We start from the raw sequence: 25,706 nt of genomic DNA on the forward strand, positions 1-25,706 counted from the left end.
GGGGGGGGGACCTACTCTGAGCTCTCTCCTTCCCTGCAGGGGCATCCTGGCAAGCGCGGGCATCTGGGAGATTCCGGCCGCCAGGGGAAGCCCGTGAGTGTGAGGGCTGAGGGCCCCGGGAGGGTGTGTGTGGAGAGGGGCCTACAGGAGCCTGCCCCCCATCCTTCTCCCTTCCCCTTCCCCTGTGGGTCTCTGGGGATAAAGCCTTGAGCTGGGAGGCAAGAGGCCTAGATTCTAGGTCAATGTGTCCCTGGGCAAGTCCGTTCTCCTTGCTGTGCTTCCATTTCCCCATCCGTCCGTCACATGGGACCGTATGGTTTCTAGGAGGGCTTCCTGTCTGCTTTTGCTGGGAAGAGGATGGTGTCTTTGGTTGTCTGTATATTTGTCTCTCGATCTGCCTGCCTATCTGACTGCTCTTCCTGCCCCTTAGGGTACCAAGGGAGATGTGGGTGCCTCTGGAGAGCAAGGCATCCCTGGACCGCCGGTAAGGAACACTTTCCAAGGGCCCTCCTCACCTCTCCTGGGAGACCTTAGTGGAGTCATTCTCGTGCTCTGGGCTCTAACTTGTGAAAGAGACACCTGCGTCCAGCTGGTGTGTCTCTGGGCGTGGGGGGAGGGAGGCTGAGGCTGACTGTGAGAGGCTGGGGGACAGGAACAAAGGCTGTCAGCCAGAAGACTCACCTGAGGCTCAGGTTCTTCCACTGTCCCTTTTGAGTGACCCTGGCGAGTCTCTCCCATCTCCGAGCATCAGTGACCATCTGTGATAGGGACTCCGTGCCTGCCTCAGAGAGGCACTGAGAAAATTGGGTGGGGGTCAGGGAAGGTGTCACGAAGTGGGCCTTCTAGTTGCCATCGCTGTCATTCTTCTGTCTTGACAGGGTCCCCAGGGCGTCAGGGGCTACCCGGGCATGGCGGGACCCAAAGGAGAGACGGTGAGTGGGTCTGGGGTGTCCTGCAAGAGCTGCTGGAACCAGCCCCCTGGCCTCTGGGGTCCAGCCAGGACTGACCCGCGACCTCTGCTCTCCCCAGGGTCCTCAAGGGTACAAAGGCATGGTGGGCTCCATCGGCGCCGCCGGGTCACCGGTGAGTCTGCTCCTGCTTCCGCCCACACCCACCTCCTCCAGACACAGCTCCTAGGGCTGCGGAGGGCTGCGGCTCCCCCTGAGCCCACATGACTTGCATTTCTGTTTGTCCTTCTTGCCAGGGTGAGGAAGGTCCTCAGGGGCCACCAGGCCGAGCTGGGGAGAAGGGTGATGTGGTGAGTCCTCAGGCACCCCTGTCCAGTCACGGCCCCTGGGGAGAACTGGGTGGACTCAGCTCCACCCAAGGCTCACGTGCGTGCACAAACGTGTGTGTGTGTGCATACGTTATTCTGCGTGTCTGTGCGTGTGGGTGACTGATGTGAGGGAGGAACGTCTGTGCCCAGAGCCCAGCCAGCCCCAGAAGCCCCCTCCTCCAAGCCCAGCCTGTTGCTGATCAAATTCAGACTTTGGGAGAACCGTGTAATGCAGTCCCACGGTCACTGGGGCCAGACAATGAAATTCCAGGGAATCAGTCATGGGGCTAATGGGATTTGGTCCAGATCCCAGTTCTCTTAACTCTCTCTTTTTTTTTTTAAAGTAAAAGACTATCTCTTTTGAGCAGTTCTGAGTTTACAGAAAAATTGAGCAGAAAGTAAAGTTAGGGTTGTTTTTCTTTTTGTTAGTTTTTTTATTGTGCAAGTTTTTTAACAAACGCAAAAGTAGGGAGAATACTATAGTGATCCCTTATGTACCTACCTCCCCAAATTAACCTTTTACCGCTCTCACTTCATCCATCCTCTTCTTCCTTTCTCTCCTTCACTTCATTGCTTTGCTCTGATATTTTCAAGCAAATTCTTAACATTACGTCATGTTACCCACTTCTGAATGTATCTCTTACAAATAAGGCTCTTTCCTCACATAACCACGATATCATTATCCCTCCAACAAAATTATCAATTATTCCTGAACATCATCTAGTCATGAGCTTGTAGTCAGTTTTTCCCAGTGATCTCAAAAATGTCTTTTCAGGGTTCTTGTTCAAAGCAAGACCCAAACCAAGTCCACACATTGTCTTTAGTTGTTGTGTTTCTTCACATCAGTGTCACTCAGGGCCTTGGTGGGTCTCAGGAGTGCTGGCTCCTCCCCTGTCCTGCTCCAGCCCAGCCTGCTTGGTGCTGACCTCTACTCCCTCCCACTAGGTCCAGGGCAAACTCATACAACTAGGCCCCTCTCCTCCAGCCCCTGCACAGCATGGCCTGTGCCACAGGGACCCTGGGACCCGGAGGCCACTCTTCTTAGCTGTTCCCTTCTCTGAACAGCCAGACAGGAGTTCAGCCTCCTGAAGCTGATCTGATCTCTGTCTACTTTGCAGGGCAGCCAAGGTATCCGAGGACCCCAGGGAATAACAGGCCCGAAGGGAGCAACCGTAAGTGGACAGAGGGCGGGGTCCAGGTAGCTCTCCAAGCCCCCAGAGGAGGAGGAGCCTGGGATTCTAGACTGAACTCTGTTGCCGGTGGGCTGTCACCTCTGGAAATGCCCTCTTTCTGCGCCTTAGTTTTTTCACCTGTAAATAGGGTGGTGATGTAGGAGAGGTCCTGGGACACTCATCACCCACACAAGGGAAGGACTGTGGTCCATTCCACGAAATCCCTTCCCACTTCCACTCTCCCACCCCCAATTGGCTAGTGGGGCTTCCCAAGGTGACCTGACCCACACAGGGACACGGGTGGGTGGCCTGACCCTAGGCATCTCCCCATTGTGAGTGTCCCTTCAACTTTCCTCCTGAGCAGGGCCCACCAGGCATTGACGGCAAGGACGGGACCCCAGGCACACCTGGCACGAAGGTAGGAGGGGGGATGGCTGGTGGGATTGGGGCAAGGGTCAGGGCCCTTTCCAGCTGAGGCTCTGAGTCCCATCACACTGAGCCTGGAGGCCTAGGAGCCTGGAATCCTCACACATGTCACGGACACATTCCTGGTTGCCTCGGGGCCTCAGTTTCCCTGCCTCCACTCGGGTGGGAGACTCATCTGTGTCTCTGGTTCTGTCTCTTGCAGGGCAGTGCAGGACAGGTGGGGCGGCCAGGAAACCCGGGCCACCAGGGCCTAGTGGTGAGTATGGGGCGGAGCCACGGGGGCTGCCACACAGCAAGTTGCTTATCCTCCTCCAGGAGGCCAGGCACTCTGTGGCCCACCTCCCCAAGGTGGCGTGAGTGACTGATGAGATGGAAGTCACACAGCCAGGGCTGTGCTCTAGTCCTTGTCCCCACCCAGCTCAGGCCTCCTCACCAAGTCTGACCTGGCTTAGGCTTCGTCATTGGGACAGTTTCTCTGGCCTTCTCTTTGATCATTCCCACCGTCCATGTTGGCTAAGTGGAATCTGACCATTTCCCCGCTAAACACCTTCCGTGCTCCCCCTCCCCTGCTGCCTCCAGGAAAGTCACTCTGTCCAGTCATTCAGTAGAGTTACTGAGGTACAGTAAGTGGCAGGGAAAGTTACGAACAGGACAGCTACACTCCTCGTCGTCACAGCTCATCTTAGCATCTCAGGACCACCATAATCTGACCCCAGCCTATCCCTCTGCCTCGTCAGCCACTGCCCCTCTTCATCCTCTCCCTTCTCAACATGGCCTTGGCTTTTCTGCCTCCACACATTCAAGCCTTTACTGGTCCCTCTGCTTGGAATGCCCTTCCCATCTCTCTGTGCCTTCTCACCGTCAGGCCCACCTCCAGCCCACACCTTCTGGGAACCCCTGTCCCTCCCTGCCAGGGGTACTGAGGCCGAGGCCTGCTAACATGTCCACGTGCAGACTGCGTTCCTGTGTGCACTCACATATGGCCCTCTGCTCCCTATGGACCACAGGCACTTGTAGGCAGGCCCTTCTGTACCCACCTCCTCTCTCACCGGGGATTCGCGGCTAGGCACAGTCAAGTTCACGGCTGGGCCTTCTGCTGTTCAGCTCCCATAAGGCAGGGGAGGAATCCGGGAGGCAAAGCGGTAGGTGCACAGGGCTCCCCCTGCCAGGGGAGAAACTGACATCAGCTTCCTTCTACAGGGTGTGCCCGGCCAGCCTGGGACAAAAGGAGGCCCTGGAGACAAGGTAAGAGGGCAGAGTTGGCTTCATCTGAGCAAGCGAGCCTGGGGGCAGGGACCAGGGATGCGGCTTAAAGACTGCAAGGCCCCGTCCTCAGCCCAAGCTCAGAGACTTGGCCCGGACACGAGTCTCTTGGGCCTAACCACCTCCCTCCTGTCACCTCCCTCCCACCCTCATCCTGGCTAGAGGAGACAGGATGGCATGGCTGCATATCTAGATGAGAAACAGGAAGATCAACGGAGTCCAGAGGACCTCACCAAGAACCCTCTCCTCTCCCCAGCTCATTTGGTTCCAGAGTCTTTTTAAGGTTCCCTGGGCTTCTCCAAGGCCAAGGGCCTGACTGGGCTACACAGACTGACCTCAGAACTCTGTTTTCCTGCAGGGTGAGCCAGGCCGGCAAGGCTTCCCAGGAGTCTCTGGTTCCCCCGGGAAGGAGGTGAGTGTCCCCTCTTCGGACACAAGGCCTCTTGCTTTGCTCCCTTCCCCCGCTCCCCCAGGCCTGAGGACCCTGCACGCATTGTATGGGGCCTGAGTGAGACTGTGAGGTGGAGCCCTAGCCTAGGGGTGCCCTCGGTGCCAGTCGAGGCTCTGCCACTGACGCAGGGCAGCTCTCTTCTCTCTCTGGGCCCCGGTTTCCCTGTGTACAATGCAGAGAGGGTGGGTGGGAGCTGCTTCAGTCCTGGGGTAGGGCCTCTCCAGATGGCCCAGCTGACTGGGGCTGAGAATCCAGCGGGAAGTCATTCATTCATTCGTTCCATAAACGTTCACCAAACATCCGCAACCCGCTGGGCGCTGAGGTAGACGGTCCCCGACTCCCGTGGAGCCCACGGTTTCGTGGGAGAGACAGACGTTAAATTAAACAAGTGATCGCATGATGACTACAGCTGTATTGGGTCCTATGAAGGAAAAGTACAGGGACCAGAAGCTGAGGAGGTGAAGGAAGTCTTCCCGATGAAGCAAATTAGCTGAGCCCCAAGGGTGGGTAGGGGCCGGCCAGGTGCGGAAAGGAGGGATCCTCCAGGCTATGGCTCACCTCTGATTTCTCTGTCCCCCAGGGAGAGCCGGGGCCTCGAGGAGAAATCGGTCCCCCGGGCATCATGGGGCAGAAGGTAAGTGCCTGGCACAGCGGCCCCTCCCTGGGGGCCTCTGCAGCAGCTGGCACTGCTGGACCCAGGATCTGGGTCCTCTCAAGGCTCCAGTGCCTGCCCATCCTGCCCAGCCTGCATGAGGCCTCCCAGTCAGGGCCTCGGTTTGCAGCTCTGAAGTGGAGCCCAGGACCTCCACGGCGGTGACAGCAGGAATGGAGGGCACCCTGACCACAGGGTCGGGGATCTGGCAGGGTGAGGCTGCCCCTGCTGAGAGCCCGGATGTGACCTTCACTTTCCATTTCAGGGTGACCATGGTGAGAGGGGGCCAGTGGGGCAGCCAGGCCCTCAAGGCCGACAGGTAAGTGCAGGGTGGCTGGGATGGGCATGGGGAGCACGTCTGGGCACCTCATCTGACTTATTCCTCTGGTTTCTTTTCTCCTCAGGGCCCCAAGGGGGAACAGGGTCCTCCCGGAATTCCAGGGCCCCAAGGCTTGCCAGGCATCAAGGGAGACAAGGTACCAAATGGGGCTGGAAAATACCAGGGAAAGACGCCTTAAGACTCTGCGGGAGGAGTCGGTGGAGGGCAGTGAGATCCTTGAGCACCGCAAATCTTCGTGGGAAAAGTTCTCCCTGCGGGTCCCAAGGGACCCCGGGGTTGGGGGGCGGGCGGTGAGAGGCAGAGCTGCAGCGGGGCGTGTGGCCAGGAGCCGGGGTTGGGGGGACCCTGTGGACCCAGCCTTCCCTGGATCCGAGCTCACCAAGCCCCGGACTCCCCGCTTTCTCCAGGGCTTCCCAGGGAAGACCGGGCCCCGCGGCGGAGTGGTGAGTGCCAGCATGTCCCCTTCCCCCAACGTCTGGGCATCCCGCGTCGGGGCGGAGGACGCGGGTGTCACAGGCCGGCACAGCCGCCCCGCCCCTGCTCCCACGCCACGCGGGGCCACGGCGGTCTGACTCGGTCTCAATCTGCAGGGCGATCTGGGGGTGGCTGGCCTCCCAGGAGAGAAAGGCGAGAAGGTGAGCCGGCTGCGGGGGGCAGCAGGCGGGCCCTGGGACCCCACAGCCTCGTGACCGCTCTTCCTTGTGCTTGCAGGGCGAGTCTGGCGAGCCGGGGCCCAAGGGACAGGTGAGTTCTGCAGCCGCGACACCACCTTCCCCTCTCCCGCCACCCGCCTTCCCTCAGCGCCGCTGGGGACCAGGACCGCGGCTCCCCAGGCTTCCCTCCCCTCCATCCCATCCTTCCCCAACCCCGAACCCCGCTGCCCCCAGCGCGTGCGTCCTCTGACCCTGGCTCTGCCCCGACCCCACTCGGCAGCAAGGAGTCCGCGGAGAAGCCGGCTATCCGGGCCCCAGCGGGGATGCAGGCGCCCCGGGGGTGCAGGGCTACCCCGGGCCCCCGGGCCCTCGAGGACTGGCTGGAAACCGAGGGTTGCCCGGACAGCCTGGGAGGCAGGGCGTGGCGGTAAGTTGGCCTCCAGGGCAGGAGGCGTCTCTTTGGAAGGACATCTCTTTGGGTTGCTGCTTATCGCCCCAAAGGCTGGGAATTCCCAGAGGAAGCTGGCTTCCCTGAGGCTGGTTCCAAACCTCAGGGTCAGAGAGGATGGGTGTGGGTGCAGGAGGGATTTCAGTCAGATGCTGAAAATACTTCTGGTGAGAAAACGGGAACAGGAGGGGGTCATCGCGCTGCAGCGGTCAGCCCTGGCAGCCAGGGGCTTCTTCCTGAACGACCTCCTCTGCTTTCAGGGCCGAGACGCCAGTGACCAGCACATTGAGGATGTGGTGCTGAAGATGCTGCAGGGTGAGGGGCGGGGGGAAACAACTCCTCCTCACAAGCCAGGGCATCGCCATCCTTCAGGAGCCTCTTCAAGTGGCCTTGCTGGAGAGTCTGGAGTCAGGGGTGGCCATTCCAGCTCTGACCCCTCCAAGGGGCTGGGGACCTTACCTACATCCCTGCCCTCTCAGGACCTTTGACATCCGTACAATAGCCTGAGGAAGGTGGAGGTTAACCCCCAGGCTGTTCTGCGTGCACACGTAGGGACCAGGGGCCAGGGGCCAGGATGCTCTGCCTTCCCCAGTTTTACTGAGCTGACACCCAGCTTACAGACTTCTCTGTCTCCCTCCCTCCCTCCAGAGCAACTGGCAGAGATAGCTGTGAGTGCCAAGCGGGAGGCTCTGGGTGCGACTGGGATGATGGGTCTCCCAGGACCCCCTGGGCCTCCTGGGTACCCAGGCAAACAGGGACCCATTGGGCACCCTGGCCCTCGGGGCATTCCTGGCATCGTGGGAGCTGTGGGTCAGATTGGCAACACCGGGCCCAAGGGTGAGTGCTATTCTGTCTGTGGTGGCCAGAGGATGGGGGTTTGGCCAAGACCAGCCCCTGGGGGCGGGGGGCGGTCCTCAGTTACTGAGTTGATTGCCCTGCCTCCTGTTTTATCTTTCATCATTCCCCTTCCCAGGATGAGGTATAGACACTTGCACCCATTTCTCCCACATGTGACTCCTGGGCTTGCTTTTTCAGTAGCAAATTGATAGAAATGAATGTACTGTTTTACAGATTGGGTTTTTTGGGGGGTTTTGTTTGTTTTAAATTTACTTAGTGGTACTCCATAAACCTCCTTCCACGTCTCTAAAAGTGGGGAGGCAGATTAACAAAATACTCAAGAAGGCAAGCTCGAGTCACAAGACAGGTGTGAGTCCAGACTCTGCCACTTTCTCATTGTGGCTCCTGAACAAGTTACCTGTTTATCTTCCTGGGCCTTAGATTTATCATCTGTAAAATGGGGATATTAATAGCAACAACCTCCTAGTTGTCATGAAGATTACATTTATAGGTAACTTACATAGAGTTGGCATATAGTAAATGCCAACTATTGTGATTATTAGACACTTTCCTGTAAAGAACTCTACCAGCTGTATAGCCTTCCATCCTTTGGACTTGCCTTTATTTAATCAGGTCTGCAGTCATTTCCAACTTTCCCCTATTATAAACTAGCACAAAACAAATAACTGTTGTGTGTGAAATAGAAATTAAGTAGCAAGCCAAGTAGAAAAAAAGCATTTTCCTATTCTGAAAAACTAAGGCTTGATTCTTTCTCTGCAGGAAAACGTGGAGAGAAGGGTGATAGGGGAGAAGTTGGACGAGGGCATCCCGGGATGCCTGGGCCCCCAGGGATCCCAGGTAAGATCTTGGCACTGCCCAGTGGCAGTTGTGTCTCTCAGCTTTGGGATTAATGATCCAGAGACAACTGGGTCTCTTCCATGGAGGCCTCATGCTCAGCCAACTCAGTCCCACACAGCCGATTTTTGATACTTTTGGAGCACCCAGGAGCCTCTGGGCAGGGTCTGGCTGAGAACTGGGCAGCTGGGATTCTGAGGAGTTCCTGGGTTGCACAAAAATCTGCTTCGTGGAGGGAAAGGAAGGGGCATGTGCTCCCCAGCGACACTGATTGGGAGTTGGGAGGAAAGGACAATCAGACACGACTCTCAGAACCTCTGTGTCTGGGGCAGAGTCCCTTCTCTCTGTGGTGTCCTTGGCTTCATTTTCCCCACCTGAAAAGTGAGACAGGAAATCTAAAGCTGAGACAGGAGGAGGCCTTGATGTCTTGACCTTCTCCCTCTCACAGGACTGCCTGGCCGGTCTGGCCAGGCGATCAACGGCAAAGATGGAGATCGAGGGGTCGCAGGGGCCCCAGGAGAGGCAGGCCGACCTGGCCTGCCAGGCCCCATGGGGCTGCCAGGATTCTGTGAGCCTGCGGCCTGCCTTGCAGCCTCAGCCTACACGTCTGCACGCCTCACAGAGCCTGGATCCATCAAGGGGCCATGAGCATCAGGCCAAGATGGAGCCCAGTGGGCATCCTGGGGGAAAAGGACTAGGTGCCCTCTGGGTGGACATGCATCCCATTCCTCTGCCCAGGAAACTAGCTTTCCCGGGACCTCTGTCTGGGACCCAGGAGTCCTGAGGAAAAGGAAATTCTAAAACATGGGGGAAGGGAAGGGAGGACATCAGAGTGAAAAGGTGAGGCTAACAGACAGGGCAAGTGGCACTGGAGAGTGCGAGGTCCAGAGGATGGGGTGGCTTTCCTTCCCGGAGCACCGCTCAGATGTCACCGAAACAAATGTCTCCTTAATTTACACCATCCTCCACTGGACATCTTGTCCTTGGGGCAAGTGGACTGACACCTTTGCTGGTTCCTGATTCCATTTTCACCTCCTGGGCTTACTGGGTGACTGCCCAGAGGTGGCCATCCTTAAGCCAGTCCACTACTTCCTCCCTACCTTCCTCCCATCTGAGTATTTAAACACCCATCTCCCTTCCCTTTCTGGCATCACCTTCTCCCACCAAACCGCTAGATCCGCCCAGGCCTTTCTGTAAATAAAAGCCCCTGACTTGGGTACAAACCAGGTTGCGAGCGTTGGGCTTAATTTCTTGTGGATTAGGGGTGGGCCTCCACGACCTGAGCAGGATGGTCAAGGGCTCCAGAAGGGGAGGGGGGAGGGTGGGGTACCTGCCTCTGGGCACATCCTGAATTATGAGGACGGTACAGCATATTTGAGGAACACCTGTGGGATGAACCTGCAGGTAGAGTTAGGATGGTGACCCTCTGTCTAACTTTGGGCAGATCCTTCCCAGCCTTTGTACAGCTGGGCAAGGACTTGGCCTTGCCTCATTTATTCAGTAGAGCGCACCCAATGTCTTGCCAGGGCCTGACACACAGGAGGTCCTCTGTGAGCTTTGGCACCCACCGTGTGCTGGCCCTGGGGCAGGAGCTGGCAGCCAAGACTGGAAGACCTGGCTCTTGCCTTCCAGGGGCTTCTAGGCCCATGAGAAAAACAGACCTGGACCTGGATGATGAGGGCAGAAGTGACATTCACTCATGCCACTTTCACTGAGGGAACATCTAGGGGAGACTGACTCAGATCTGATGTGTCGGCCTGAGGGCTCCCAGCCTCATAGCCGTGTAGGCCAGCAAGGCCACTCCAAGCAGCAGCAGCAGGAAAGGGCGTGGCAGGTACCTCTGACCCATGCAATGATGGGAGCTTTTGAAATTCAGGGAGTGACCAATCCCTTTGCGCCATTATTGATTTGGGCATTTATTCCCCCAAATGAAGCATTCTGCCAGCTTCCTCCTGGAGACACAGGACTCCGGCCTGAGGTCCCAGCATTTGTGAAGCTTGGTCTCTCTTACACCTCACCCTACACTTGCCTGCAAGTCTCCACTTACGCTGGAGCAGGCTTCTCTTCCTCTGGCCAGCAGCTGCCAAGAACTGCCCTCAGTAGCCTCCCCTGCCCCAATACACACACACACATATACCCTATGGGTGACTTCTCAGCCCCCTTACCTCCATCCAGGGACAGACAGGAAGGAGAAGGCAGGGTAGCCCTAAGGGCCACAGAGGTGGCTTGACCCTCAGAGCTTTGGCAAATCCGAAGTCACAGCATCCCAGGCCCCTCCGAAGGCCCCGCTGCTGCTGTGTCTGCCAGGGGAGCTGCTGGAATGCAGCATCTAGAGCTCAGTGGAGGGGAGAGGGTGAGGGCTACAGGAGGCAGCTGAACCCTGGCCCTGAGCAGCAGGCTCTCAGGCATCTCCTACCTGCTGGGGGAGGGCGCTCCTTCCCCAGGCCATGTCACTTTACTTGTCCCGGTGCCTGAAACTTTGGGCTTAGAGAGCCAGTCTATTCTGTGAGGTTTCCTCATGTGCTGGCCCTGGCCTCTTTCCTTCTCCTTCTCTGTGACTTTCCCTGAGAGTAGTTCCACTGGAAGATCTGAATTACATGATTCACAGATCTTATGCAGAGTTACGCCTCACTCCTTATGACTCAGGCATTTGAAGGAGCCAAAAGGGGGCTGATTCCTAGGAACTAGTGGCTGGTAGCCTTTCTGATACTTCCTGGAGGGTGATTCACTCAGGAAAAACACACGTCCTTACTTTGATCTTACAATTCTCCCAGAAGCCTCTCTGACCTCAGGTCCACGCATGGACCCTGGTACATTCCATTCCAGCCACTCCAGCCCCTGTGCTGCTCCTCAAACATGCTGCGCCAACACACATGCTATTTATGCTCTCTACCTGGAATGTTCTTTTTCAAAATATCACGGACAGCAACCTCACGTCAGGTCTCTACTCAAAAGTGACCTTCTCACCCCTATCCCAATATTGATACCCACCTTGGGTTTTACTATTTCTCCTTAGCACTTATCACTATTCAACATACAACATACAAGCTCCATAACGGCAGAAACTTTGGTCTTGTTTGCCACTCCATTCCCCAGCACGTAAAACAGTGCCTGGTAAAACATAAGTGACTCTGGTTGATAAGACTATATAATTGAAATTTGCTAAGAGGGTAGAACTTAAATGTTTCACCAGAGATATATACATACATACCTCTGTACATAAGAAAAAAGTCATTTGAAAAGAGAAGAGAAAACAAAAGAAAGTTTCAAAAACAAAACCTCAAAACGGTGCCTGGCACATAGCAGGTGCTCAATAAAATAGTTGTTAAGTGAATGAATAATATGTTCAGGGTGCTCAAAGAAGACCCCACCAATCGTCAAACCAGGAAGGAAGGGATTTGGTCTCAGCTTGTGTGTGGCTGAGGCATTTTCCAAGATGACCCAGAGCATCTGGGTTATTCCCTCCACCGCCAGGAATGGGTATCATATGATGGCACCAGGTGGGCTTAGAAGCTGACAAACCCTCGGCCAGGTAAGCACTGGCAAGAGCGGTGGAGCAGCAGTAGACAGGCTAATCCAAAAGATCCTGGTAGGGGCAGAAATTTCCCCAGGATAAATGGTAGGCTTGTATCTTACCTGTAAAGGAAGGCTTCCATTGGTGACAGGACCCATAGCCAGTTGTCCTGGTTAATGGGCCTCTGTCATGCTGTTCATGAGGTTACAACCAACTAAAGTCAAGTGGATGAGAAGAAATGTGTCCTTTGCCCCTTTGCACACCCTCTCTGATAAGCACCTCAAACTCAACTCATCCCAAACTGGTCACTCCCTGCCCCTAACCTGTTCCTTCAGGGTCCCCTATCTCAGTAACTAGTTCTACCATCTACCCAGTACCCAGGCCTGAAACTTGCATCACCTTTAACTCCTTCTGCCTTCACCCCTTATTGCTAATTCATCTCCAACCCTGTCAACCACCTTTTCACTCATTTGTTTAGCAAATATTCATTCATTCTGTGAGCACTGTTGTCTCAAGTAGAATGTTGTGGGATGCATGTGGGATCTAGTTCCCTGACCAGGGATCAAACCTGGGCCTCCTGCCCTTGGGAGTGCAGAATCTTATCTACTGTGTCACCAGGGAAGTCCCTTGTGGAAGTATTGCAAGAGCCTCCCAACTAGTCCCCTGCTTGTACCCTTGCTCCTCAACATAGCAGCCAGTGCTCCTGTTAAAACTTAGACCATGTCACTCCTTGGCCCAAAACCCTCCAATGACGTCCACTGTAGTCTAATAAAAGCCTGAGTTCCTCCAATGGCCTACAAGACCCTGTAAATCTGCTGCATCCCTACCCATCAGACTTTATCTCCCACCATTTCTTCCTAGAACACCCCACCCCAGCCTCTCTGGCCTTCTGGTGTTCCTCAAACAGCAGGCCTGCTCCCACATCAAGGCCTTTACGCTTGCTGTTCGCTCTTCCTGGAATGCTCTTTCCCCAAACACCTGCAGAGATCACCCACTCACTTTCTCCAGGTCTTTGTTCAAACATTACCTTCAGTGACACCTTTTATCAACTCCCCTCCTCCCCCCAACCCACAAACACCTCAGGTCCTCCTTTTTCTCATTTGATACCTGTTTTGTGTATTCTGACCGTCTATTTTCCACACTAGAATGTAAACTCCACGAGGCGGGGATTTTCTATCGTTTACTTACTAACGTGTTCCCTAGCACCTGGAGCAGAGCTTGGTACAGCGCGTGGGCACGGTATTTGCTGACTAAATGACAGATGGAGAAATAAAGGCTCAGTCAAGTTCCCTACCCGAGGTCTTCACAGTAAGTGGTGTGCTGCATTCTAGAGCCCTGCCCTGGATCTCAACCCTAAGTTATACTCCCCTGTTTGTCAATCATCAGGCAGAGAGCCAGAGGGGAGCTCTGACCTGAAGGTACAGGTTATTTGTTAACTGAGATGCCAGCTTCATCCTGCTCGCTGGGTAAGAACAGTCCTGGTTTCACAGGTTTTTAGAACACATGGAGGTGTCTTCCTATCTGTCTCTGGTCATATTGTTTGGGAAACCCTCCTCCCTGGAAACTATCCTGAATAATAAGAGAAGAGCAAGAGGTTTCCCTATCCATATTGTCTGAATAGGGCCATACCATCCCACTATGGATTATTCCTGCTTTTCCACCAAACTGTATATAGCCTGACACAAGAGTTACTTGCTCACATCATCATGATCTTGAATCAGGAGTTTCTGGAAAGAAGTTCTCTGTACTTTTTTTTGTATAGCATCTATGACAGAACTGAAGGCCCTCGAGGTAAGCTTTCTGCTAAGGTAAAGCTTTTCTGCAAATGACGATAGAAAACGCAAAACAGTCAAAACTACATAAAGTATATATGTACAAACGAATCCAAAAGATTGATGACAAAGACCAAGTGGAAGAACGAGTCCTCAGGGAGGGGAAATACCACATAAAGGATTAGGGGTGAGCGTGAGAATATACAGGTCAAGGGCAAGCTGGAACCACCATTGATGCTAAAGTCGTTGATTTAATCCCAGCTCCTATCCTAAACAGAGGTAGGATTTACTAGCAGCTCTCAGACTTCAGCAAAAAGCCAAGTCAGATAAAGGCAGTATGTACACACAAGGACTCTGCCTTAGATTCAGAGATAAACCCTGCTGTGGTCATGCCATTTTATCTGCGGCCTTGACCTACTTCACTCTGCCCCCTGCACACCCACCAAATATTAGGGTGCAGACTGCCACCTCTTTCCCTCCTTGGCTGGCCTCTTTACTCCTTCCCCTGATTGGTCAATACCACAGGAACCTTCCAGTATCCTCTGGCCATCCCTACACCTCCCATAAACTGTAGGTGACCAGGTCAAAACAATCACATATTAAAAAACTAGTTACTGGGACTTCCCTGGTGATCCAGTGGTTAAGACTCTGCGCTTCCACTGCAAGGGCCGCGGGTTCGATCCCTGGTCAGGGAACTAAGATCCTGCATGGCACGGGGTATGCCCCCCCCCCCAAAAAAGCTAGTTACTGCTGCCACATGAAAGGAAGACTAAAGAGGCAGCTGGAGCAGACCAAACAGGCCTAAGACAATGAGAGGTTATGGGAATGGAGAAGGAATGGTTCTGAATGACACTTCTGAGAAAACACCAGCAAGTGGCACTCTGGAGTGGAGCACTGAAGAGGACTCCGGGTGAGGTGCAGTGATGGTCCTGCTGCCACTCGGCACTCAGGCCACTGCTTCGCACTACTCTTCACGTAGTGGGTTGGCCAAAAGGTTCATTCTGTTTCTTCCGTCAGATGGCTCTAGTAGCACTTAGTTGTCTTTAACTTCATTCAAAACAATTTTGTTAGACTGTACGTGACAGCTGTCATATCAGTGTGCATTTAAAAAAAGACTTATCAAAGTTGGTGAATTTTTATGTAGCCATTTTAATATTGAAGATGGAAGAAAAGAGCAACATTTTCAGCATATTATGCTTTATTATTTCAAGATAGGTAAAAATGCAACCGAAATGCAAAAAAAAAAAAATTTGTGCAGTGTATGGAGAAGGTGCCGTGACTGATCGAACGTGTCAAAAGTGGTTTGCGAGGTTTCGTGCTGGAGATTTCTCGGTGGACGAGGCTCCACAGTCGTGTAGACCAGTTGAAGTTGACAGCGATCAAATCGAGACATTAATTGAGAACAATCAATGTTATACCACGCGGGAATAGCGGACATACTCAAAATATCCAAATCAAGTGCTGAAAATCAGCTGCGCCAGCTTGGTTATGCTCATCGCTTTGATGTTTGGGCTCCATATGAGTTAAGCGAAATAAACCTTCTTGATCATATTTCCACATGCGATTCTCTACTTAAATGTAATGAAAAGCTCTATTTTTAAAACAAATTGTGACGGGCGATGAAAAGTGGATACTGTACAAGAACGTGGAATGGAAGAGATCGTGGGGCAAGTGAAATGAACCACCACCAACCACACCAAAGGCTGGTCTTCAGCCAAAGAAGGTGATGTTGTGTATATGGTGGGATTGGAGAGGAGTCCTCTATTAAGAGCTCCTTTCAGAAAACCAAACGATTAATTCCAACAAGTACTGCTCCCAGTTAGACCAACTGAAAGCAGCACTCGATGAGAAAAGTGTACAGAATTAGTCAACAGAAAACGCATAACCTTCCATCAGGATGACACAAGGCCGCGTGTTTCCTTGATGACCAGGCAAAACTGTTATAGCTTGGATGGGAAGTTCTGATTCATCCACCATATTCACCAGACATTGCACCTTCAGATTTCCATTATTTTGGTCTTTACAAAATTCTCTTAATGGAAAAAATTTCAATTCCCTGGAAGACTGTAAAAGGCACCTGGAACAGTTCTTTGCTCAAAAAGATAAAATGTTTTGGGAAGATGGAATTATGAAGTTGCCTGAAAAATGGCAGAAGGTAGTGGAACAAAAGGGCGAATACATTTTTCAATAAAACGTTCTTGGTGAAAATGAGAAATGTGTCTTTTATTTTTACTTAAAAACCGAAGGCACTTTTTGGCCAACCCAGTACTAGCACTTGGTTCCTCTAGGGTAATAAACATATATCTACTAGGTAACAAATGACAGACAAATTTTGTCAAATTAAAGACAAAGTACATCAATATGCATTGGCAATTTTTAATGTTTCACTTGTGCAGAGCTGAAATTTGTATTTAAAGGCACGGAAGGAAGGAAAGGCAGTTATCACAGCATGAATTCACAGATGAAAGATGCTGGATCAAATCATAGCACTGTTCCTCTTTAGCCTTAGGAAAATAAATAATACGGTACTAAACTAGATGTTTATTTTTATTATATTTCCATGTAAAGACATCACCCAAATATCAGCTGAGCAAAAGACTTTCTGGCCAGATACCAAGCACGCACAGTTGATCCCACTTTGGAATAAATGCCCAGAAGGTACACATCACCAGTGGGTGGGAGCTCTAGGCACAAAGTTGGGTCTCATTCAGAAAGTGGACAGAGATTTGAATCAGTCAAACATGCAGCTTCAAAAACTGGAAATCTTTCATGACATTTGTTTTGAAAATAAAACTTGTCTGCATATCAAGAACTATAATTTTCTAAAATGGAATCAGGCCTGATTAAATAGCACTTAAGACTTACTGATAAAAATTAGAAAAATAAAAACGCAAACTTTTCTCTCCTTGAAAGAGATAGAAAATTATATTTTTTCCCTGTAACATCATAAGAGAATCATCAGTATTTCAATCTTACATCTCTTAAAATGTCATTTCTTCTTCTTTCCACATTCTCCCACTTTTAAAATAGCAAAGCCTGTTCAATATGGCAATTTTTGCTAAGTAAAAGGATGTACTATTTATTGAATACAAGAGTATGAGTGAGAAAAAGCTGAATGTTTAGAAAAATACTCGTTTACCCCTAATGGGATCATACCCACCAGGTGGAAAGAAAGAGAAAGACTTTCTTAAAAACAAAAACAAAACCCAGTGATTTAAAACATTCTGTACATAATTCCTAATTTCAAAGCATTATTAGAAACTCCTGATCAGTGTATAGCAAGAGAGGGAACAGAGAAATTTGATAGAACAGGAGAGAGCATATTTCTAACTACTTTCATTTACAAAACATCAGCCTTACCAATTATTAGCTTTCTTCCTTATTTAAAACATTGATTGGCCAGCTTAAATCATAACAGCATGAAAGTAAAAATAAGTCTCAACTTAGGTATGAGCACAGTGACTCAGGACCACTGTTTCTGCCTTACAGAGAGGATTCAGAGGTGTGTTCCCTTTTAAACATATGCCCCCAAACGCCTTATATGCAGGTTCCATATAAGCATGTAAATAAAACAAGTTCTGTATTTTCTCAAGTAATTTTACAAGTTGACGGTAAACTAGATTTTAAAGATAAAACTAAGCCTTTAAAAACATGAAGCCTCAAAATTTCATCCAGTGCTTTCTTTAAGAAGTGGATTATTAAAATCATTTTTGAAATGAGATATTAAATGTATTTAAATCTTGGCTTTTCCATACTTAATAATTTTTCTTCAAAAAAAAAAAAAGTTTAAAAACATCAAGAGCCAAAACATGCTGCCAGGACAGGAATAATCAGAAACGTCTTCAGCTGCAGACCCTGGGCAACTCAGTCTTGTTTTGAATTTTTCAAAGCCTGGAGTCTCTCTAGTAGTGGAGGATGAGAATAATGCCACATAGAGAACAACCAGTCAGAAACAGGGAAACCCAAGTTATCTTTGTTTAGTTTGATTAAAGCAGAATATAAGTCTTTAGCCTTCCCAAGTTTCTTGGCAAATGCATCAGCTTGAAATTCAAATCTGCGGCTTAGGACTGTTAGGCAAAAAGAAAGAACCTGAAAAAGTAAATAAAAGTGTTTAAACCACTGCTCCCCTCTTTGTTGTCACTAAAGGTTTCATGAGCCAAAACTGTAGAGGAAGTTTGGCTCAGGATAAGAGAAACAGCAGGCCAAAAGAAAGATCACTCATATTTAGGGGACCTAGGGTGGGGGAATTATTAAAAATTGAGCCTTTTCCCCCCAAGCCAACAGACCAGAAACAGATATATGTCCAAAGGAATGTCAGTGTTAACAAAGAAATACTAACATTTGAGAGCCTGCCATGTGCTGGGCACTGAATTGATACTTTACATATTCTCCAACAATCCTACAAGGTAATTACCCTTACTCCTGTTTTACAGATGAGGAAGGTGTATCTCAGAGAGGTGAGATACTTGCTTGTAGTCACACTGCTAGAAGGTGGCAGTGCTGAAATTCTTGATGATTCCAAAGCCCATGGACACTACCTTCCTCAGATACAGGTAAGATGTGGTGATTTATATTCAGACTCTTTCTTTTTTAAAAAAATTCTTGCTCACTTATCCACCTTTAAATGATAACTGAGAACATTCTAATATATATATGTGTGTGTACACACACACACACATATATATATATATTATAGCCACTAATGACAATCTCAAAATAGAATTTTCTAAAGTGTTCTGAGCTATGGTAGCTTCATCAGAATAAATGTTCAGTCCCTGAAGGTGACAACTATGAAGAGGACAAATTTCATCCGAAAATATAAATTTTGAGGGAAAAGTAATTTATTTGCATATTGAAGTAAGGTTGAATGACATGATGTCTATTTCTTACCTTAAAATATGTCAGCAATAAAAAAAAAAAAGTTTACTTTTTTTTACTCTGTACCTCTTATTGCCACTAGCAGATATAGAGTTTCAACATAAAGTCTGGGAGTTCCTGATACCTTCTTAGATATGTTCAAAGTTAATATCTGAATTCTACCTGAAATTTCTTTCCACATCTTGAATGTACTTTTTGGGACAGAATCATTAACTAGTATCTATCTATCTATCTATCTATGTATCTATCTATCTATCTATCTCCTGATTTCAAGTGTCCCAGGCTAACTGTTCCTTGAATCTCACTGTAAGACATAAATAGAAACATAAGCAGATACTAACCTATACCTACCTACTCTGCTGTAGGTTTCCAAGCTCTTCTTGATGGGACAATTTCCCCATTTTCTGGGAAAGTATGTCTTTCCTATAATGACCTCTTAAATGCTGACATTAAACATAAGATTTTCTGTTTAAATATTTAGTCTTTTTGAAATGAATCTCCTGGGCTCACCAAGGTTTTTAAAACAGTTGCTAATATCTCACATTTCAAATTACTCTAATACCCCACATTTACTTAGACATTTTTTGAAGTGAACTCAACTACTCAATATAAGGAGACAAAGACAAAAACTGAGAGGCCAAATTAGATGCCCAAAGGAGAACCACTAATGTTACTGGTGCCTTCCTTATAAGAGGACACTTATATTCAGTCAGAATCTAGTAACTTTTACTTAATGAGTTTATCTGATTTCCCAGTCTATGATTGGTTGAAGAAGAAAATTATAAACAGATAATGACCATAACAGAAAGTTACACTGATATTAGCAAGGATTATCAGCCTGTTAGTGAGCAAAGAGATAAGAAAATTAGTTAAGCAAATAAATAAACAAACAAACAGCATAACTGCTTAAAGAGCGAAGCAGTCTGGGGCATTTCATATACATAGCTCAGTGTCCTTAAGGCATTCCTGAATTGTGACTGAAGACAGAAATGACAATTACCACTATAAGGTGTTCTATGACCTCTTTAAAAGTAACAGTCTGTATACAGCATTTTATACTCTCAGCAAAAGGTAAAATAAAAAATTAAAACATTTAGAGTTTAAAGATAATAAATCTCAGTTCTCTGGAAAATGAATGTAGATTCTGAGGACAACGCTATACAAACATGATCTATTCCTCTCCATTTTTCTTTGCTGGTACCTTACACCCCAGCCCACCCCCACCTTTTACAGAGAAAGTTAAAACCTTAACTCTACAACCTGTCCCAAGAAAGAGTTCTTCTGAATGGAGACATCTCGAGATCCCCAATACTATTTCTTGGCTTAATGTGGAAGTCTAATCAATTAGTATCAGGACATGTTGCCATCACTGGATTTATTCATATACAGTCTCATTAATCTATGTCTTATCACATATACGGAGTCCCCCTACTGAGTGGTTCTTAAACTACACTTATCATAAAACACCCAATTCTGATTCAGAGGGTCTGGGGTGGGATGCTAAGGCTATTATGAATCAGGTGGTCAGGGAATACAATCAGAGGAACACTGTCATACAGCCTCCCTTATGCAGTCATACTTACACTCAATTATTATTTGCTTTGTCCCTTCACACACAGAAGGTTTTCACTCAAGCACTGGTGAATATGTGGTCTAGGACATAGCATTCCAATAGTTAATCTCCATCTACCAAGTCTCTAGGTACCTGTTATATCAAGGTTTTCACCACTACAGTCTAATTCTCCACTTTTTTTTTTCCCCTAACAGTATGCAAGCACTTATTTTTTGGGATTGGGTTTTTCTGCTACTTTCTTGTACTAGCTAGTAAATCAAGGGACTAAAACTTTGTTTCATCTGCTTGTTAAAACTATAGCTTTGTTTTGTTTTTTCACTACCCTAAAGGTTCTAGATTTGAAATAGACAAGGGCATATGTGAGATAATTTTAAAGAGTATACGTTACCTCATTGTAAGGTGAAAAAATAAACTGGAAGATGATCAATAGTCCAATTAGAGTGGGTTGGCTGTCATAAAAACCAAATGCAACAAAAAGCTCCTTTCGACCAATTAATACAGCAAACAAGAAAAAACACAGGAAAGAATTCATCTAGAAAGAAGGATACAAAATTTCTGAGTTATTTCTAAGCTGATTTCACTGTGGGATCAGTAGAACAAGACATCATGATGTGATTTTAAGAATGATGTTAATGTAATCACAGAAAATGTTATTTAGGTAGTTTTATAGTTTTACTTTTATTCTAGAAGGAGAGAGGGCCTGAGTTGAGGATATATATACTAATTCATTGTTAGTGGACAAATAATGGTTTAGCTGGATGATTAGGGCCTTGGAAAAAACTAGTGGATGGCTAACAAGAAGATCTGGAAAGGGGTATGTGGTAAAACTTCCAAAATTAGCCCAGAGTATGATAATACTTAGGTCTAACGTGAATGTTCACCAAAAGCGTTCCATGGTAGAGGAGGCCCTCTCAATGATCAGGTGGAGAAGATACCTGCTCTGTGGATGTTAGCCAGGTTCTTTCCTTAGCCACTCTAGGACTTGGTCAAGGGCTCATGAACAGAGTGGCCATGGTGATAGGGATGGAGTCAATGCATTAATCAACAACACAGACATCCCCCCACTGGCTCTTGCTGAGTGTCCAATTTTTCAGAAGAGGCAATCAACCCCGGCCCTGATGAGGTACCTCAGGGACCAGCCCACCACCCTCATGGTAGGCTGATTCTATTGGACCCCTTCCTTCATGAAAGCAGCAGTGATTTTCCTTATTAAACTGAATAACTTACATTAAACTTGGATTTGGACTTATTTAATGTCTTACTCACTGCCATGTATCTGTACAACATAGCTTCCAGCCAAGGAATTCATTTTTATACCTATAGATGTAAGGCAACAGGAAGGTACGTACAGGGGTACACAAGTCTTCCCATATAATCCATCACCCAGAACCAGCTGGCCTTTTAGAAAGGTACAAAGACCCATTTAAGTCTCAGTTGAGGCCATATATGCTCAGAACCAGTCAACAAAACACAGTGCTACTTCACTTAGAGCCTTAAAACTGTGGTCACTCTGTTGGTTTAGTGGTATTAATACCCAGAAGAGGAATATTACAGAAATTATTATCTTCTTTATATTTACTACCTCTTCCAATTTTTTTTTCTATGGGTATATAATGACTTTTTTTTTTTCAGTACTTGGGCCTCTCACTGTTGGGGCCTCTCCCGTTGCGGAGCACAGGCTCCGGATGCGCAGGCTCAGCAGCCATGGCTCACGAGCCCAGCCACTCCAGGGAAGCCCCTATAATGACTTTTTTAAAAGAGAAAAAATGTTCTTTAAAAAGTATTTTAGGGCTTCCCTGGTGGCGCAGTGGTTGAGAGTCCGCCTGCCGATGCAGGGGACACGGGTTCGTGCCCCGGTCCGGGAAGATCCCACATGCCGTGGAGCGGCTGGGCCTGTGAGCCATGGCCGCTGAGCCTGCGCGTCCGGAGCCTGTGCTCCGCAACGGGAGAGGCCGCAACAGTGAGAGGTCCGCGTACTGCAAAAAAAAATAATAATAAAGTATTTTAATACCCAAGTTATCTGGGCTCACTCCTTTTGATCTTCACAGCTCCTTAGCTGAGCGACTCAGGAGGTGGTGACGATGACGATGATGATAACAACAATAAATACTTCTATAGTACTTACCGTATTCCAGGTACTACTCCAAACTCTTTACGTATATTAACTCATTTAGTTCTTACATCAGTCCTATGAGATATCATCACTCAAGGGAATGGAGGCAGAGAGAGGCTCAGGAACTTGCCTGAGGTCACACAGGTAGTAAGTCAGGGAGCCGTGATGTGAAGCCTGGCTACAGAGTCTGTATTAACCTCTCTACTATATGAACTCTCATGCGTGCTATATTTATAATTTGACTATCCTGTCATAAAAAGAGAATTGTCACTCCAAACTTACCTGGCTAATAATGATATTTTTGACTGTGTGTCCCAACTTCCAGTGCCCCAGTTCATGGCCTAGCACAGCAAGTACTTCCTCATTTTTACATCCTTGTTTCTTATTCTGAATCAAAGAACAAATTGAAAATAAATTATCAACAAACTTCAAAAAGTTTATACCTTTTAACCCAGAAAGAGCCCTTCTTAGATTCTAACTTAAGAAAACAATCGGACTTTTGTGCAGAACTGTTCATTCACTTAACAAAACATTCCCTGAACCACTCCACATTAAATACCGGGTTAAGCTTGAACACAGAATCATGAACAAGACAGACGTATTCTGACTTCACGAGTCTACTTTAGATTAGAAAAAATATAAATCTTTATCAATAGGACAATAGTTAAATAAATCACGACACAGTCATGTGACAGCAATATTATAAACCCATTAGAAATTCTGCTTTCAAAGATTATGTTGCAACATGGGAAACTGCTCATGATGGTGCCAAATAACATTTATGTTATACATCCACTAGATGAATATCCACTAGATGTTTTCAAAGATTATGTTCTGACATGGGAAAATGGTTCATTAGGTGAAGAAAGCAGGAAACAAAACTAAAAATATATAGTATGATTCCAATTATGAAAAAATGCGAATGTGTATGTAAAAATACACAAATATAGAAAACAGACTGAAAGTATATCGAAATGTCAACAATAGTTTTTCTATATGGTAGAATTACAGTGATGTTTATTTCATATCTTTCCTATTTTCCAAATTATCTGCTAATAAGGACATGTCACTTATGACCTCCAAAAACACCAGGAAATGCTATTTAAAAAACTGAGACTTCCAAGCTAAGATGGCAGAGGGAACATTCACATATAATTTTATTCCCTCTAAAAACTCCAGTAAAACTACAATCAAGAGTTGTTTTTTTTAAGATATAAACCCACAAGGATAGGGAAAACAGGTGAGGTGGCAAGAGCAACAACATTTTGGAAGCAGGAAAGCAGACAGACAAATGATAATAGACTAGGCAGGCCAAAGGAAGTTACATCATAAGCTAGCAGTGGAGAAAAGAGAACCAGCCTGATTTACACTGGCTGAGAACACTGATTAACGCTGAGAGTCTTTAAAGGGCTCGAGAGCTAACAGTACCAGGTAATCCTGGAACTGGGGAACAGGAGGTGGTGGCTGAAATAAGAATTGAGAGCTGTGTGAGAAATGGTTAAAGCTCCAGATTCCTTCTCCAACTCCACACCAAAAGGCAAGTGCTCCTCCTCGTTCTGGCAAAAGCCTGAAAGCTCATTCTCCCTGGATAGGGCAAAAGAATAGGACACTTCAACTGGGAGTTCGACATAGTTGAGGGCCTGGGTACGCTAGCAACAGACCATGTATTTGCTTACCTAATGGTATGGTACACTGAACACTGAGAACTCCCTCTCCCAAACTAGTCCTCTCCCCATACCTGGCTCCCAGATAACTACCCACCAGGCAAAAGATTAGAAGAGTACTCCCTGGGAACTGACCATTCTACCAGGAAAGACCTGAAGATACTAACAGCAGGTATTCCTCAACTACAAGCACATCCAAGCCAAGCTACAGTGAAGCTCAAATTTGATAAGCCTTATCTACAGGCTCAGAGATTCCAATCAGGTTTTCAGTCCCATTCCTTTACTAAGGAGTACACGAACAAGGATTATCAGGTACACAAGGTAAGTAAGCTGTTAAGATGGAAGACCAGATACAGAAAAAAATGCAGTATGGAAGAAACAGAAATGATAGAAGGAGAAAATTCAGAGATAAGATATTATATTCGTGGAAAAACAGAGGATACTGTAAAAATGGGAAATTCAGAGAAAAGTAAATCTTGGAAATTAAAGCTTAATAGAATGATTGGAAGGACTACCCTGGTGGCACAGTGGTTAAGAATCCGCCTGCCAATGCAAGGGACACGGATTCGAGCCCTAGTCTGGGAAGATTTCACATGCTGTGGAGCAACTAAGCCTGTGCGCCACAACTAATGAGCCTACACTCTACAGCCCGCGAGCCACAACTACTGAAGCCCATGCGCCTAGAGCCCGTGCTCCGCAGCAAGAGAAGCCACCACAATGAGAAGCCCACGCACAGCAAGGAAGACCCAATGCAGCCAAAAATAAATAAATAAATTTATTTAAAAAAGAAAAAGGTTGGGAGATGATGGAATCTCCCAGAAAATAGAAGAAATAAAGAAATGGAAAAGCAGGAGAGAAAAGCTAAGAAAGTTCAATATAAGGAAGCCAACATTCAAATAATAGGAACTCTGAAAAGAGAGAACAAAAAAATGGAGAGGAGAAAATCATCAACAAAACAATTCCAGAAAGTTTCCTAGTACCAAAGAACCTCAGCTTCCAAATTAAAAGGACCCAATGCATACCCAGCACAATGGGTAAAAACAGACCCACTGTGTTGTCCATTTGAAACTAATACAATATTGCAAATCAACTATACTTCAATTTAAAAAAAAGGCTCACACCAAGGCATGTGAAATCTCAGAACACAGAGAAAGGATCCAACAATTTTCTAGAAGCGTAAAAATTAAGGTAACATACTAAGGATAAGTAAACTGAATGATTTCAGACACCTCACCAGCAATGTTGAAATCAAGAAGACGATGGAGAGAGTTCCCTGGTGGCCTAATGGTTAGGATTCCGGGCTTTCACTGTTGCAGCCCAAGTTCTATCCCTGGTAGGGGAACTGAGATCCCACAAGCTGTGTGGCGTGGCCAAAAAATTAATTAATTTTTAAAAATAAAAATAAAGCAATTTAAAAAAAAAGACGATGGAAAAATGCCTTCACAATCTTGAAGAAAAAGTATTTCCAATCTAGAAATCTAAACCCCAGTCAAAGTGACAGAAAAGAATGTGACAGAAAAGTGAAGGCATTTTGATGCCAGGACTCAAAAACTTTACTATGCAGTCTTTCTCAGGAAGGTACTGGATTGAGGATGTTCTTTACCAAAATGAAGGAGTAAATTAAGGAACAAAAAGTCATGGAATACAGAACACAGGAGACCCAATGTAGGAGAGAAGTGAAGGAAATCTCTAATGGTAAAGGGCAACCCCAGAATGACATCTATACACCAGCTAGAGAGGGTAACCCATCCAGATTTGAACAGTGTGACTCGAAAGAAAATCTGTTAAGGGCTGCCATGATCACACTCTCAGTCACCAT

At 47.6% G+C, this 25,706-nt stretch overlaps 2 protein-coding genes across 2 annotated transcripts in view; one reads left to right on the forward strand and one right to left on the reverse strand.

The window, feature by feature from the left end:
* Positions 1-9,620, forward strand: part of COL9A2 (collagen type IX alpha 2 chain) — a 15,391-nt gene extending 5,771 nt beyond the window's left edge. Inside the window, exons 12-32 of the mRNA XM_029230938.1 lie at positions 40-93; positions 431-484; positions 879-932; positions 1,030-1,083; positions 1,205-1,258; positions 2,395-2,448; positions 2,813-2,866; positions 3,077-3,130; positions 4,075-4,119; positions 4,496-4,549; positions 5,169-5,222; positions 5,506-5,559; positions 5,645-5,716; positions 5,988-6,023; positions 6,171-6,215; positions 6,292-6,324; positions 6,514-6,660; positions 6,942-6,996; positions 7,330-7,518; positions 8,299-8,376; positions 8,822-9,620. Coding sequence (XP_029086771.1) covers positions 40-93; positions 431-484; positions 879-932; positions 1,030-1,083; positions 1,205-1,258; positions 2,395-2,448; positions 2,813-2,866; positions 3,077-3,130; positions 4,075-4,119; positions 4,496-4,549; positions 5,169-5,222; positions 5,506-5,559; positions 5,645-5,716; positions 5,988-6,023; positions 6,171-6,215; positions 6,292-6,324; positions 6,514-6,660; positions 6,942-6,996; positions 7,330-7,518; positions 8,299-8,376; positions 8,822-9,021 — 1,494 coding nt within the window. The 3' untranslated portion in view covers positions 9,022-9,620. The remainder of the gene's footprint in view (positions 1-39; positions 94-430; positions 485-878; positions 933-1,029; positions 1,084-1,204; positions 1,259-2,394; positions 2,449-2,812; positions 2,867-3,076; positions 3,131-4,074; positions 4,120-4,495; positions 4,550-5,168; positions 5,223-5,505; positions 5,560-5,644; positions 5,717-5,987; positions 6,024-6,170; positions 6,216-6,291; positions 6,325-6,513; positions 6,661-6,941; positions 6,997-7,329; positions 7,519-8,298; positions 8,377-8,821) is intronic.
* Positions 9,621-15,793: 6,173 nt separating this feature from the next.
* The window catches only part of ZMPSTE24 (zinc metallopeptidase STE24), a 47,984-nt gene continuing 38,071 nt past the window's right edge, over positions 15,794-25,706 (reverse strand). The window contains exons 8-10 of the mRNA XM_029230271.1: positions 22,506-22,610; positions 20,499-20,642; positions 15,794-17,748 (exon numbers count right to left, since the gene is read on the reverse strand). Coding sequence (XP_029086104.1) covers positions 17,524-17,748; positions 20,499-20,642; positions 22,506-22,610 — 474 coding nt within the window. The 3' untranslated portion in view covers positions 15,794-17,523. The remainder of the gene's footprint in view (positions 17,749-20,498; positions 20,643-22,505; positions 22,611-25,706) is intronic.

The sequence above is a fragment of the Monodon monoceros genome, unplaced genomic scaffold (genome assembly GCF_005190385.1).
Source record: "Monodon monoceros isolate NGI ecotype Baffin Bay Population unplaced genomic scaffold, NGI_Narwhal_1 Super_Scaffold_18, whole genome shotgun sequence".
NCBI classification, from domain to species: domain Eukaryota; kingdom Metazoa; phylum Chordata; class Mammalia; order Artiodactyla; family Monodontidae; genus Monodon; species Monodon monoceros.